Source organism: Pan paniscus, chromosome X, assembly GCF_029289425.2.
Source record: "Pan paniscus chromosome X, NHGRI_mPanPan1-v2.0_pri, whole genome shotgun sequence".
NCBI classification, from domain to species: Eukaryota; Metazoa; Chordata; class Mammalia; order Primates; family Hominidae; genus Pan; species Pan paniscus.
The window spans coordinates 12,252,145-12,269,108 of record NC_073272.2 but is presented as its reverse complement, the minus strand read 5'-3'; the positions used below and the strand labels follow the sequence as shown (position 1 = coordinate 12,269,108).

Below are 16,964 nucleotides of genomic sequence, written 5' to 3'. Positions count from 1 at the left end.
AGATGACATGATTTTTAAATGCATTTTTCCAGCTGTATGAGCTTATTATATTTCACTGATCTTGGCTACATATACCATAAACTTAACGTGGAATGAAAGTCTAGTAAAATTTTAAACCTTGATTGTGCTTCACCATAAACCTGAAACACAAGTTAATCTATGATCACTAATATCATACTAAATAGTCACTCCTTCATATAAGCAGTGATTCTCAACAAGGGCAGTTTTGCCCCCTAAGGGACATTTGACAATGTCTCTAGAGACTTTTGGGTCTCAAAACCTAGGAGGAGGGTGCTATTGGCATCTAGTGGGTAGAAGTGAGGAAAGATGGGAAATCTCCCACAATGCACAAGAAATCCCCCAACAACAGAGAACTATCTGGCCCAAAATGTCAGTAATGTCGAAGTTGAGAAACCCTAATTTAAAACAAGGTAAATGTATAATATCTACATGATTACATGCTAAATACTGAGACCATAACACACTGATCCACACACACTACTATACTATGTAGCATGGAAGGAAAAACACAACAAAAAGGGGGGAATATAATTAATATATTTTGTCTTCACTTAAGGAATTGTTTTCTCAATATTTTGTGATTAATATCACTAGCATATTTGGGATAAACTGAACCGGGGATTGTATCAAACTTGAAGAAGATGAAATTCAAAAGATGATCAGAAATTCCAAGGTAAGAGAAAAGAAGCACGTGAAGGTCTGAGAAGAGCAGGTAGAAAATGGAGAGATGATTCATTGTAAAACACCAAGGAAGGTTCTCTGAAAATACATAGAGGACTGATAGAACCAACGTCTGTTGATGAGTGAATAGTCTAACCAGAAAAAGAAAACATTTGGAGTCATTTTATACCAAAAGAGTGGTTCTTGGCCCATGTGAGAAATGCTATATTTCTCTCAAATCATTTTCGTCTGATTCAGGAAAAGTGCTAACAGTTTTCTATTGCTGTGAAACAAATTTCCAAAAACTTAGCAGTTTAAAACAATACCCACTTATTATTTCAGTTTCCATGGGTTAGGATTCTGGCATAGTTGAGCTGGGTCTTCTTCTTAGGGTGTCACAGTCTGAAATTAAGGTGTTGGCTGGGCTGCATTCATCTGGAGACTCAACTAAGGAAGAATCTACTTCTTAGCTCCCTCCATTTGTTGACAAACTTGTTTCATTGTGGTTGTGGAATTCATGGCAGCTTGCTTCGTCAAGGCCAGCAAGGGAGAGAGTCTGCTACTTCAAATCTGTCACCTCCAAACCTGTCTTTAAAGGACTCACTTGACTAGGTCAGACTCACCCAGAATAATCTGCCATTTGATTAGCTCCAAATCAAATAATTAGGGACCTTAATTATATCTGTAAACTCCCTTCGCCTTCGCCTTTGTCATATAATGTAATATAAAAACAGGAGTAATAAAAGTGATAGACCTTTGTCCTTTGCCATATTCTGTTGGTTAGAAGCAGATGACAGGTCCTGTTTACACTAAGGAGAGAATATTACACAGTTATGAATACCAGGGAGTTGGAATCCTGGGGACCATCCTAGGGCATGTCTTCCTCAGATGGTTATGTCTCTCCTGAAATTTCTTTTTTTTCTTTTATTCTTTCATATATGTATGTGTGTATGTATGTGTGTGTGTGTGTGTATATACATATATATATAAAATTTCAGACAGTCTTGCTCTGCTGCCCAGGCTGGAGTGCAGTGTCATGATCTCGGCTCACTACAACCTCCACCCCCAGAGTTCAAATGATTCTCCTGCCTCAGCCTCCTGAGTAGCTGGGATTACAAACATGTGCTACCACACCTGGCTAATTTTTATATTTTTAGTAGAGATGGGATTTCGCCATGTTGGCCAGGCTGGTCTCAACTCCTGGCCTCAAGTGATCCACCCACCTTGGCCTCCCAAAGTGTTGGGATTACAGGCATGAGCCACTGCACCCAGCCCTTTCCTGAAATTTCTTAAATCAAATCGTCATGGGCACTTTGGGAGTACATGTAGCCTTGGCCTTGACTGATGGGCTCTGTATCCGTTGGCTTTTGCTGAATAGCCAACAACCACAGGGCCTAAGTAGAATTCATATTGCTTATGCATCTGGAGTCAACTGAGTGTCAACTAGGAAGCCCTGCTGATCTTGGCTCCCTCACATGGCAGACTGATAACTGTGGCAACCCGACTGCTGCACATCTGTCTCATCCTCCTACAATCCAGCTCAAGTCTGTTCTCACCCTGATTGCAGAGATGAAGGAGTAAAGGCAGGACCAATTACACACATTCTTTTTAAGCCCCTGTCTGTGTCACATTAGCTAACATGAGGTTTGTCAAAGAAGTCCCCTGGGTGAGCCCAGAGTGAGAATGCAAAGACCTGCAAAATTACAAGGAAGGAGCAAGGAATTGGGGCCAAAAGGCCCTAACTCAATACCAGAGCTTCACCTCATCCCCAAAATGAAAGGAAGATATTTATTGCTTGAAACTTAGGGTTTCTCACTTGGCTAAACTGTGACCAACTTGATTTCTGTGCTATTTGCATCGAAAATAATACCAAACATGATGCATTAATAGAATAGATGATGCAAAAAGGTCATGCATAAAAAAATTCAACAAGAGCAAAACTACTGAGTATAATGAACTCAGAACTTTATGTTGGGTGATTCCAGAGATGTTTTGTTCCCAGAAACCAGTTGCCATAAGAAAAGAAATGCAAATGGCTTAGTGAAGATTATCAGCCTTTAACGCATAGATGCCAGAAAGGCCCATTCTCCCAGGATGGAAGAAAAACAGTGAAACTGCTGGTGCTGACCAAACTGGGATACTCTCACCGGGTTGTTTGTATCAGGATGTGTTCCTCCCTTGATGCCCATTAAACCAGAAGAGTGAAGTCCTAATGCCTACAGGATCCATTTGCGACAAAGAAAGAATTCATTCAGATAAAAAGCTAACCGATATGCAAAGATTTTCAAATTATTTTCTTCTTAAATATTTTTCACATTTGTAGTGACCAAAGGAGACCTGGATTTCAGTCTTGACTTTGGACCTCACTAGCTCTGCAGTCTTGAGCAAATTATTTAATGTCCTCCGAATCCGTTTCCTCATCTGTAAGAAGGGATAGTGTTTTAACTTCACATGGTTGAGATAATAATAGTAAACACCTTAGTCTTGTGTTTGCCACAGTGGTAGCACATAGATATTCAAAGTTATTATTCCTACAAAAATACGGACCGTACTCACCCCATAATTGCATTTTAAAAGAAAGACCAATTTTGCAATTTTCCAGGATTATCTACATGATAGCTTTTTACACAATCATTATGTGAAAGGCTTTCCTTGAATGATGTTAAATAATCTGTCCTATTATTTGGAGAAGTATCCTTTGCAGATGTTGTATTGCGTGACAAGGTCTAATGGTAAAACTCTACTGAAAATGAGAAGATATAATGCTCAAAACCTGGCTGTAGCTCCTTATATCACTAGAAAATCTTTTACTGTCTCTAGGTCATGGTTCCTTCACTCATCCTAATAAATTGTAGTTAATTGCCTTCAACTGGCATTAGTGAAGGAGACTTAGATAATATCTATGGAGCTTTTTCAATCTTACGAAAAGGCCCTCACTAATGAAATACATACATTCAAATGCAAAAGTAATGACATTAATTTTTATTTTTTATTTTTATTAATAGAGTTATGACTATAGATGTTAATGAATTGCTTATCAATAACTAGATATTTATTTAATTTTACAACGTTTGCCACGTTTTTTCTAAAACTACTTTTGATGCTTCATTTTAAGTCTTAAATTGGGTCCTTTCCCCAGCAGCCTATTCTTATTCTTAGCAGAAATCAAAAGCTGCATTTTTTTCAAGCCTTAATGGCTAAGTAGTTATCTGTTTTTAATTTATTGTAGTCACTTAGAAAACATTCATGAAAATTATTAAACATATACTATTTTTACAGAGGAGAAGGAAAGGAATGTTCACTTCTGTCCAGTCTGTTGGAAGAGACAAAGGATGTTAGAAACCAGTGTGCAGCCTCTCCTAAGACTGTCCACATCATGTGACATTTTTACACATAATTTTTTGTGGCAAGATGGCAGTTGCCATACAAGGCTCTGAAATCCCAGATGTAATTAAGATCTTATAATGAGCCACATTATGTAGGGAAATGCTTCTAACCCATTGTGAATGAAAAAAAAAATGTATAAAATCAAAAAACTCAATTAATTAGGTTTCATTGTGGACAAATTATTTTCCAAGCTCCGTTGTTATTTTAAACTGAGTCGGAGGAGGTGAATGTTGGAACACCCTCAAAGATGATTGAAAATGAGTTTGGAGAAAAGTGAAGTTTCAATCAGGATGGTTGTGTGGGTGTTTCATAAAGAGATGAATAAAACCTGGTCAAGGGTCCTAACACAGTGGGGTGTCAAGGCAGAGAAGTCTTGCTTAAGCAAACTCAGTGCCATATGCAAGAAGTTAGGTGGTGCTGGCGTAAGACCAACACCGGTAATGGTGCACTCCAAGTCACCCCACTTACTCCAGCCCCCAAAAGAAAATTGTCAATGTTGCTTTCCTAGCATTTTAAATCAACTTCTCAATTATTATCTTGGCAATAATAATAACATAAAGGTAAACCTAAACAGTAATAGTGTTAGTATTCATGAAAGTAGATTGTCCCAGTATAAAGCTAACCAATGAAATTTTACTACTTCATAAACATTTTGTTCTTTTAATTTTCAAGGAAAAAATAGGGACCTCTTCAAAATAATCAGGATAGTCAGAGTCCCTTTTTGTTTGGAAAAGGTTTCTGAAACATAAAATCTTTGTTGGGTTAAGACTTTGGATTTTAGGCCAAGTTACAGTTTTCGGCAATTTCAGACATCTGCTTTATGATGTTGCTGAAAGCGTTCCCCCACCACATTAAACCCAGCTTTTGGGTTGTACAGTGATGTAAAGTTTATTGAAACATTTTTACACTTGCTTTCTTTGACCACAATAGTCATTTTATTGTAACATATTCAATTAAACAGGAACAGTATAAAAGCAGTGAAATTGATACGATTCTCATTTGAATCTACTGAACGCCTTAATTGTTCTCATTCGTGGCTGACTGCCATTGACAAAGATCTAGGAATATGAGTACACTATCCTACATAATAGAAAAGCTAATTTTTTGTTTTATTACTATTGTAATAATATTAAGTACCTAAAGAGAGTTATAGGCCTCTTGGGGCCCAGAACTCAGAGTTCAAAATGACCCTTCTTTGATTGGATCAAAATCTAATATTTGGCTGTGGCATTATCCAGAAGTATGGAGTTTATTATAGCTATGTTCAAGGAAAAGGTAAGGTGAAGGAAGATCAGAAGGGATATATAGTAAGGAGATTCCCATGTTACTAAACTATTTGTGGATGTTTTCCTGCATCATATGCAAATGAGAATTGGTAGGAAAACAGAGGGCTAAGAATTAGAGAAAATAAATTTGGGGAGGAGGGATGGATTGTGCCTCTTATTGCTCTGCTGAATCTGCAAATATAAACACGCACACACTCAAACCCTTCTATGAGTCCTAAATTACATTCTTGCTTCAAGCTGGCTTTTTCAAATCTGGCAGTCCACTGGCGAAAATGTTTGCAGGTAGAGAAAAAAAAAAAAAGGTAACAGAAAATTCACAAGACCAAATATGTGTGTGTGTGTGTGTGTGTGTATATATCTTTAGATATCTTTAGATATATACATACATACATATATATATATATTTAATTCACTGATGTGTACTTGAAAATATTATGCACCCAAGATGGAAATCATATAAGGTGAATTTTTCAACTGTGACAATACCATGAATAATTTTTAACTCAAAAGATGGAGTAAGTATTCAGTAAGATTCAAAGACAGGCTTCGGGAGCCTGTGACTACCTTGAAATTCTATGCATATATTTGTGGTTTGGTGTGTATATGCATTTGTGAATTTCTTACTACAGAAAGGTTTTATTAGATTATCAAAGAGGTGAGACCAAAAAAAGATTAAGGGACTGCTTCTTGAGAATCTGGTAAAGTATAAGTTGCCTCAAGATCAAAAGAACTAACCCTTTGACTTGCAAATCAATTGAAAGAGGAGTGGGGTGGTGGCTTTGGAGTCCTCTGGAAGTGGAGGGGGCCCAGCCCTCTCCCAGGGATCAGTGAAGGAAATTCAACAGAGTCAGGAAACTTCTTGACAGCCTGGTCACCAAGGGTTTGGAAAAAGGTTCTATTGGAGTGGAAATTGATGTGTGGAAAAAGTTTCTATTGGAGTGGAAATTGATGGGTGGAAAAAGGAGAGAGGGGAGTTGGACCTGATACCAAAGAGATGTTTTCAGCCATCAACCAGCTGCAAAACAAGATGGGCTTCCTTTTCCTACATATTCTTCCAAGCATCATAAATACTTGATCTGCTCCCCAACCCACATCTTTCAGGATGCAGCCAGAGCAACAGCCCCACTCCACTCTGAAACCAGTCATCCTAGGGATGATGATCATTTCTTAGCTTCCCTGTTGGAGGTCGGTTGGGGTTGGCTGATCGCTGCTTGGTTCACTCCTGCACTGGCTGGGCGTTGGCTGCATGGTAAAGCTGTTCCCTGTCTCATCCTGTTGGGATAAACAGAGTATCCTAGGAATATTTTCTCCAGAGCAGTGGCAGACACAAAGGGTCAACAGAAACACTCAAGGTTTTGTCATGCCTACTCTTGCAACTAGCACATTGTCATTTCAGCCTCATCCTATTGACCAAAGCAAGTCACTTGACCAAATTCAAAGCCACATGACAGGGAAATATATTGCACCTCTTTAGAAGGAGCACCTGCAAAGTCATTTGGGCCTGGATATACAGGGCAGGGAGAATTTTGGAGGCAAAAATGCAATCTGCCACATCTACGTTACTGAAGTCAGTTTTTCGTACATGACTACCAAGACAAAGCACTTCACTTACCAACTCTATTCAAATAAATGGAAATTATTCAACCTAAAATTATGCAAACATTGCTCCCCTTGTGCCAAAGAACTGCACCATGTCTGATTGGCTTTGCAGGTCTGTGTAATTCGGCTGATAGCTGGATGATAGTACCCAACATCAAGCAGAACCACTACACGGTGCACGGTCTGCAGAGCGGCACCAAGTACATCTTCATGGTCAAGGCCATCAACCAGGCGGGCAGCCGCAGCAGTGAGCCTGGGAAGTTGAAGACAAACAGTAAGTGCTGTGAACTCAACAGAGCTGTCATGTCTTATCTGCTCTTCTTTCAGCTGACTCTGTCCCCCTTTCTTTTCCTTTTCTCTGTCTTGGGTATCATTGACAGCCCCCCAAAACAAGTAAAAAGCCAGTGTGGAATAATGGAATTTGCATCAGATACCTCTAGGTTCCAAAACTGATTCTATTCCTTCACAGCCGTGAGGCCATTACTCTCTCTGCACTTGAGTCTTCTCATTTTTTAAATAAATATTCCTGGAGGCATTCTTGTGAGAAGTAGATGATGTATATGTAAGACCTGACACACAGTAGGGGCTCTGTAAATGGTGGATAGTGTTATTTTTCATAGCAGAGTAGCCAACTAATCACTCTTCAGAAACTCTTTTATTCTAGAAAACAGTCGGAGTCTGTGGTTCTCAATCAGGGACACTTCTTCCTCCCCCTCCACCCCACCCTACCAGGACATTTAGTAATATCTGGAAGAGGTTTTTAGTTGTCACATCTGAGGTGGATGCTACCGGCATGTAGTGAGTAGAGGCCAGGGATGATGGGAAACATCCCCAATCCACAGGACAGTGCGCATCACAGATAATGGTCTGGCCTATATGTGTGTCTCATGATACTGTCAGTCATCTCCCTCTCTCTGTCTCTGTCCACATGTGTTTTGTTTTATCCTCTCTTCTTTCTTTACATCCTTTTGATCTAGGAATATTATGTTATGTAACATGGTGTTTATTTGCATAAGACCTCCCAAGAGAAAGCAAATTGGAGTGTGTTGGTATGGCGCCATGTTGTGAGGTTGCCAGGCAGTCAACAGGAACAATTAAGTGCTTTTCAAGGGGAACCCTCATTTAACCTATATCCTTGTTTCTCAGTACAAGTGTTGTATCCTAGAGGAATGTGTTGGATCCTAGAGGAAGAACAAGGGATGTAAAGAGAGCACTGAATTAAGAATGAGAAGACTGTGGCTTTCCCACTTGGTACCCATATAGCTATATGGCTAGTTTCTTCATATTTTTAAATAGACTTTTTATTTTGGAATAGCTGTAGATTTACAGGAAATCCATAGATAATACAGAGAGTTCTGTACACCCTTAACCCAGTTTGCCCAAATATTAACATCTTATGTAACCTTGGTACAGTTATCATAACTAAGAAATTAACATTGATGAATTACTCATAACTAAACTCCAGACTTTATTCAGATTTTACCAGCTTTCCACTAATGTTCTTTTCCTATTCCGGGACCCAATCCAGGATCCCACAATGCATTTAGTGTTCCTTCAGTTTTAAAATGGGAATATTTTAACAACTTGAGGGTTGTTATGAGTTGTCAAAAAGACCATCTCAAAGTAATTCTAAGTACATAAGAGAATATAACATGATGATATATTTCTTTACAGTCATACAACAAATGGCACAATACCTATGCACACTTAGATCAGCATTATTTGATTTGCATTTGAACATGTAAATATTTGTTCCTTCAAAGGATATGTTTGAGCACCAAGTGTGTTTGGGATGCTGTGCAAGATGCTAAGGATATTATGAGTATCTTCAACTCCCTAAGGTGTGCTTCTCTCTCAAAAAGGTCATAGACTATTGGGGAATAAAGCACATTAATCCTAATTAACATTCAATATGTGAAATCTCTGACTGTAATAACCATGAGAGGTTCTAAGTTGACAAAGCCAGGGTGCCCCAGCACAACCTTGAGAGGCTTTCCAAGGTAGGTTAGGAGCAGGGGATGTGAGGACACAGTGTTCCATGCAGAAGGAACAGCATGGGCAAAAGCCCAGAGACAAGGAGAATATATTTATGGAACAGAAAATTGATCCGTGTGGTTAAAGTGTGTCTTAGGTTGGGAGGATAGGTGAGCCAGGAAGCTGGAGACAAGAACAGATCGTCAAAGCCTCCTGGGCCACACCAGGGAGTTTCTTTGTATACCAATGATTGGTGGAGAGATTGAAGAGTTTAAATCAAACAGGCAGGATGAAAATTTCCATGAAATAAAGCTCTCTTGCACTATGATGTGGTGAGTGGATTACAAGGAAGGAAGACTGGCTGCTGGGCACAGTATCAAAAGATTATTGAAAGAGAGTTGTCCATGTAAGTAAACAATGGCCTGAATAAGAGTCGTGTCCCATACAAATATTATAATGAATTGAATTATTTAGTAAAGTAAGCTATTAATCTCTTTCTTGAACTAATTTGTCTTCACTGAAGCAAAAGCCTTGAATTTGGGCAGAGTAGGTAGTAGTTTATTTGGGAAACATATCTGAGGCATGGGCAGAATTTGCTCACCAAGATTGCATGATTCTGCTCCACACATGCGTGGGTGAGGGTGTGAGCCAAGGCAGGCAGGATGTTTGAGGCAGTATGTCACCATCACAAGGCCGGTCTTTCCAATGGCTCTGACATTCTGATATATCTCACCGGAAGGAGGCCGAGCAGAACTTGGCCTTCGTTGTAAATGATGGGCGCCATTAAGGAATTTCTTCCTGCTCTGCCCATTAGTATCCTATCATTTTTAATCCATATTCTACCTTCCACCTTTAAAAATTGAAATATTTTAAGCAAAACTGTCTTCATACTCTTCTTGTCTTAGTTCATAGTTTATCTATCTCTGATAGTTGCTAGCATGATCATTCCTAAGGACTTCTTTTCACAAGTCAAAATTTAAACTACACATGTAATCCAATAGATCTTACGGCCTCTGAGAATGTCCAATCCCTGCTCAGCCCTTGAGGGTTTTCTCTGCTCCCCCTTTAAAGCTTTTCTTTTCTTTTTTATTGTTATTTTTTTGAGACAGTGCCTCACTCTGTTGCCCAGGCTGGAGTGCAGCGGCATGGTCTTGGCTCATTGCAACCTCCGCCTCCCAGGTTCAAGTGATACTCGTGGCTCAGCCTCCCAAGTAGCTGGAATTACAGGTGTCCGCCACCACACCCAGCTAATTTTTGTATTTTTAGTAGAGATGGGGTTTTACCATGTTGGCCAAGCTGGTCTTGAACTCCTGACCTCAGGCGATCCAGCTGCCTCGGCCTCTCAAAGTGCAGGCATTACAGGCATGAGCCACCAGCCCAGCCTAAGCTTTTCTTTGCTATGTACAGAAATAGATTTCTAAAACAAAAGCCAGCTAACTATAGCTCAAGGGCCAAATCTGGCTGCCTGATTTTGTAAATAAAGTTTTATTAGCATATAGTCACACCCATTCATTTACCTATTGTCCGTGGCTGCCCCCTCACTATAGCAGAAGAGTTGAATAGTCACAAAAGAGACCACATGGCCTGGCCTGCATAGCCAAAAATATTTACTGTCAGGCCCTTTGCAGAAAAAGTATGCTGGTCCGTGATCTAAAAAGAAAGGATTTTAGAGGTGCTGGTGTTGTGTTTGTATCCAAAAGGCAACTGGAAATCCTTTGGCCTACGCACATGTGACAACACACACTGTCCTATACTCGCTGGGTCAGTTTCTCGCCCAGCATCGTGTATTGCCACAGTTGAATTTACTAGACCTTTTCCTGTGATTGAGAGCTGTATACTGGGCAGAAGGAACCTGCCAACTGCAACAGTGACTGTGGAGTTTGGACACCATGGCATTTGTATCAGGTTGTAATGCATTTCCTGCCTTTAAATGCCTTGTACCCAATGCAGTGTTTGTTGAATGACAGGCAGTACTCCAAACCAATATTGAATTGTCAAAGAAGAAGTAACAACTATGACAAAATGTCCAGGTGTGACTCTGCCAAGATTTTTTTAATACTTAAATCTTTAAGACACAAATGTGAGTAATGACATAGAGAAGGCCTTATTATATATAAATAATTTCATGAGTAGAAAACCCAGGCATTGCTATCACATTTTTTCCTAATTTTGTGGCCTGAAAATTGTATTCTCATCCTAAATTCCTAAGAAAGAGTAATGCTTTAATTTTTAATAATCTCAGAATAATATAAACCTCTAGAATATTCTATATGTTAAGACCCAAGATCTTGATTTGTTTGGTTTCTGGTCTGAAGTCTATCGAGCATGAATGCATCTTATGCTGGATAGAACACTGCAGTGGTTGAAAATGGAGTCTTCATTCATTCCTCCTTTTCAGGATGCTATCCAGCCAGTATATACCTGTGCTGCTTGTATACACCTGGAATCCATGAAGCTAGCTCACACTATGTTTTCTGGCTAAGCCTTATCCATGCTGTTGTTGAATAGTTGGCATGCCACCACTGGATCCCTATCTTAGAACTGGTAGACTGAAAGCTTATGAAGACAGGAACATGTTCTTTTTCACTCTTACTGTGTACTGTACTATACACAGAGTTGCTGCTCTCTATTGTCTTTTGAATATTATGAAAACTTTGCAAGAAAATGTCTTCGAAAGTTGCTTATAATGTTTAAATTACTATTAAAATATAAGATACCACTTTGTGATAGGAGGCATGACTCAGGGAGGGCTGGCTTGTTCCTGTCTTTTAAACCTGATTTTGAAAATATGCTATTGGTTATGATAAAATCAACAATCCTCTTCCTCTTCCTTTTTCTGTTTTGTGAATTTGTTTTCAGGCCAACCATTTAAACTGGATCCCAAATCTGCTCATCGAAAACTGAAGGTGTCCCATGATAACTTGACAGTAGAACGTGATGAGTCATCATCCAAGAAGAGTCACACACCTGAACGCTTCACCAGCCAGGGGAGCTATGGAGTAGCTGGAAATGTGTTTATTGATAGTGGCCGGCATTATTGGGAAGTGGTCATAAGTGGAAGCACATGGTAAGCAACTTATTTCTATTGTCCTGCAGTTATAAAAAGGCACATCTCATTCTGTACTTAGAGAGTCAACCCATACTGTAATGCATCTTAAAGAATAAAATGCAGAAAAGTTGTATTAGTCAGCTCTTGCCAGGATAATACTGCATAACAAACACCCTCAAACTCAGCAGATTCAAACAACAACCATATATTACTAATACCCACACCTGTGGGTTCTCTGTTCAAGATTATAGAGCTCTGATCATTGGAAGAGCTATACCATGTTAACACTGCTCTTTCATGCCATGAAACATGGGTTGGCAAACCACAGCCCATGAGGCAAACCTGGCCTGCTACCTGGTTTTGTAAATAAAGTTTTATGGGAATACAGCCAGGTCCATTTTTTTACATATAGTCCATGGCTGCCTTTCAGCCACAACAGCAGAATCGAGTAGTTAAGAGAGAATCATATGGTCTACGAAGCCAAAAATATTTACTTTCTGGTCCTTTCCAGAAAAAGTTTGCCATTCCCTACTTTTAAACGTCACTCTTCATCATTACACAAAACTAATTTCTGTTGCCTTGTATGTTTTATGGTTCTAGACTGGACCAATTAGTGCAAATAGCTAAGGGTTGAATGGTGGGGGTGAAGCAGTGATCATAGGCTGGGAATAACTTCAAAAGGCCTGTTAGATCCAGCCCAGTGACTTTAGCCCACTGAGTTCTCTAAGAATAAGGGCAAAGGTCAGGACACAATTACATTGGAATTAGTTAACTTCACAAAGTTAACCTTGCCTAATCCACAGCCACAACTGCACCCCTTTGACCGTCTGTCTCACAAATGCCTGCTTGCTATTGATCAAAAAGGGAGCTATTTTATTTTTATTTAACAAGCCCTCATATGGTACAAGTATGTGCCAGGCACTGGTCTAAGCATTTTACAGATGTCAACTCATTTATTCAGCCTTACAGCCCTACAAAGGTAGGTGCTAATATTATCCACTTTACTGATGAGGTGACTGAGGTATATGCTGAAGATCACAGGGTTACAAAGCTCACAGGTGGCAGAGTCAGTAAGTCTGCAGTCAAGGGTCAGGCTCTTAACCAGCAGTCCACAAACATTATCTGTAAAGGGCCAGAGATTCAAGATTTCTGGTTTTGCATGCCAAATGATTTTTGTCACTAATACTCGACTCTTCTGTTGTAGTGGGAAAGCAGCCACAGACAACACCTACACAAATGGACATGGCTGCGTTCCAATAAAACTTCATTTATAAAAACAGGCAGAGGGCCAGAGTTGGCCCCTGGGTAGTAGTTTGCTGTTCCCCGCTCTTAACCACCATGCTATGCTGCTATTCACAAAAGGGTGGTATATTTTTGAAATGCTATAATTACTCTCTAGGGTTTATGACAGTGTACGTAATGAGTGATAGCTGAATCCTTGCTTTAAAAAATAAAATCAACATTCAAAATTGCATAGCCTGAAGATGGTGAGTATAACAGTGTTTCTTTCAATATAAGCATGATAAAAGACTTATTTATATATAAAAAAAAACCTTTCAATTCAAACCTATGCAAATAATGTGACATGGCTGAGTCCTTTATATTGTAGGTAGAAATTAGCCAAAAATCTAAGAAGTGAATTGTAAGCTTCCCATCTCTCCCAATAATGGTACATACTATATCGGCTGAGCGAGTAGGTTTTCCTTTGTTGTTATCCTCATAATTCTCTTTGCCTAGAAGAGTTTTCTGTTCCAACATCCTGCCAGAGGATGGAGGACAAATCCTTCTCCCCACTAGGCTCTGGGCTAGATTGGCATTTGCAATTTTTAGCTGCAGTGGGGCAAAATTAAAGCACAAAGGAAAACACAATGGATGCAGGTACAAAAAAAGCAAATGTTTCTAGTTAATTAATGTGCTGTATTAATCTGGGATAGAATCCAGGGTCTAAATGATTATTACTCTATTAATAATTAATTATGATAAATGAAACCTGATCATTATGATCTCATTGCCATTGATGAATAGTTTGCAAAATTCCATCAGACCACTTCAGTTATATAAACACAGATCAGCATTACCTTGAAAACACCCTCCAGATGTCAAAACTAACTCATGAGGGGGAAAAGAAATTCTAAAATTAATTGCTACACAATTAATCTTTACAAACCTGACTGTGTCAATTTCAGAAAAATCTTCATGTAGAAAGTCACTTTACATTTCCTTGGGGGGTATTAGCAAGGAAGGGGCGCCCCCTACGATTAAATGCCTGTGACATCTTGACTTGCAACAGCTAATGACATATTTGCTTATGAAATATAGTCCTGACTTTAAATTGATGTGTACATTATGATCTGTGCAATGGGGCATGTTAACATTGCTCTGAGAGACATAATTTTTATACTTTGAATTCTCCGTGTCTCACTGCGTAACTTAATGGAACATTACATTCTGCCTGCACCTTTCAAGCTCAATGGAAATATGTACCTAGTTTCACAGATTAATGATACTATAATGGTATTTTCCTTTGCTTAATGGACTATACACTTAGTATTTTCTTACTCTCTAATGCTAATGTGCACTTGGTGTTTTATGAAATGGTGTTAACTAAATGAGTAATAACGGGTTCATGCAAAGATTATTAGACCAGAAGGGGTGGGGGCAGCATACAACTCTGGATTTTGCTCCCAATTTTAATCTTCTGTTTCTACTTGCTACATGTAGTCAGCCATACCTGCCACAGCTATTTCATAGGGTTCAGTTAAGGTTCAAATGGGAAATAAACATCAAAGTAATAAAAAATAAAAATGCTGTGCCACAACAAGAAGGAAACAATACAGATGTGGTGATTTTGTGATGCAGGTTCCAAATTGTCTGAAAAGCGGAAATGGTATTCACTGGGGTATACAGAACATTTTGGGGGGTGGGAGATACTGACAATTGCAAAATGAAAACCTTTCCAAAATGTATGTATTAATTAGTCTGTTTTCATGCTGCTGGTAAAGACATAACCAAGACCGGGCAATTTGCAAAAGAGGTTTATAATGGACTTACTTACTTACTTACAGTTCTATGTGGCTGGGAAAGCCCACAATCATGGCAGAAGGCAAGGAGGAACAAGTCCCGTCTTACATGGATGGCAGCAGGCAAAAAGCGAGCTTGTGCAGGGAAATTCCCCCGTTTTAAAACCATCAGATCTCATGAGACTTATTCACTATCAATCACGAGAACAACACTGAAAGGACCTGCCCCCATGATTCAATTTCCTCCCACCGGGTCCCTCCCACAACATGTGGGAATTCAAGATGAGATTTGAGTGGGGACACAGCCAAGCCATATCAGTGTATCAAATAAACAGATGACATTTGAGACCCTCGATGCACGCCACAGAAGGGAGCCAGAAGCTTACAGGACCCTGGAAGGGCTGGGGCATGAAGTCAGGGAGTCTGCTGCTCTAGTTCATGGAGTCATGATGAGCTGTAGCTGCTGCAAAGTTGCCCACAGCACAAGGCAGGTGTACTCAGGCGCTCATCTAGAAGCTTCCACCAACCGCACGTCTACTGTCTGCCATCAGGAAAGCGTGTTTCCCCTCCTCTAAGCACTTCTGGATCTTGTGCAAAGGCATCACAATAGCAGAGCCTGACCCAGACTCCTACAGGAAAGGGGATTCTGGGAAATGCAACTTGGATTCTCCTCATAAGCAGGAGAGGATGGGCGGGAGGGAAGAGAGGATGCAACATTGATGACAGACAGGCCTGCACACTGGGCTTGGCAGATTATCAATTCCATCCTTCTTTTGGATTTACTGATGGCATGTTGTGTTAATTTTCTTTTTAAACAAACACACCACTCTTAAAGTGATTGTATTTTAAGTCCAGTGTGATTTTTTTTTAAAGAATGTCATTTTATTAAAGACCCATGAAATTTTTCTCTCTGCATTGGGTAAGGTACCATATGTTAATATCCAATTAGACTGGTTTCTGCTATAACATATTAAAAGTTCAACTGTGAGTCATTTACTCTTTATTAAGAGTGATGGGTTTTGTTTATCTTAATAACTGAAATACGATGAATATTACAGAGGCATGACTCAGAGGGGTAAAAAGAGATTAAGACGCTTAGAACATTGTAGAAAGCATTCTTTGGATTTTTTTGAGCAGCAAGAGAACATTTAGAATAACCAGAAGATCCGTCTGCTCAAACACGTTCAGAATTTTTTTTTTCAGTATAATCAGAAAGGCTCTTGGCAGTGATGAATTGCACAATTTCTGGTTACGGATGGCATTGTAGAATGTAGTTCGTGTTTGTGGGTTTTGAGTCATCCTGAGTTCAAATTCTGATTCTGGTACTTATTGTTAATATGTGCCATCAGGCAATAATAATAAAATAGCAGTTACTGAATATTACATGCCAGGTCCTGTGCCTAGGACTTAACATGTATTCTCTCCTTTACTCCTTAAAATAACACTGTATATTTCTCAATATACATGAGAAAATTGGGGCTGAGTAATGACAAAGGATTTATCCCTGCAAATGGGAATCATCTTCTGTGCTTGCCCTTGGCAAAGTGCATTCAGAATCAGAAAATGACAGACATGGTGTTAAATGAAAAATTATAAGAAGGTCAAAAGGAGAAGTCTAGGGTTGTGCTGTCCAGTATGGTAGCTATGAGCCACATGCAGCTATTTAAATCATTTAACTTAATGAAAATTAAATAAATTTAAAGTTCAGTTCCTCAGTCTCACCAGCCGCAGCTAAAGTGCCCAGTAGCCATATGTGGCTTGTGGTTACCATATCGAGGAGAGCAGAACATTTCAATCATTGAAGAAAGTTCTTTTGGTCAGCACTGGTCTAGCGAATTCATTGTGTAGATTTTTATAAGAGTGAAAAAAAGCAGCAAAACGCAAAGTTCAAATTCTCCGTAGTGTTTGAGCTGAAAACAGAAATGTGGGTAAATACGACGCTTCTTTCCACCCACTACTTTCCACCCA

The 16,964-nt window shown here is 39.4% G+C and overlaps 1 protein-coding gene across 9 annotated transcripts in view; it reads left to right on the top strand.

Moving 5' to 3' along the window:
- MID1 (midline 1) overlaps positions 1 to 16,964 on the top strand; it is a 388,014-nt gene that overhangs the window by 366,703 nt on the left and 4,347 nt on the right. For 7 of the 9 annotated variants that reach the window (XM_063601875.1, XM_063601876.1, XM_034949642.3 and 4 more), the window contains exons 8-9: positions 7,066 to 7,227; positions 11,787 to 11,994. In XM_063601875.1, coding sequence (XP_063457945.1) covers positions 7,066 to 7,227; positions 11,787 to 11,994 — 370 coding nt within the window. The remainder of the gene's footprint in view (positions 1 to 7,065; positions 7,228 to 11,786; positions 11,995 to 16,964) is intronic. The other 2 variants (XM_063601877.1, XM_055106717.2) reach the window with 1 other exon arrangement.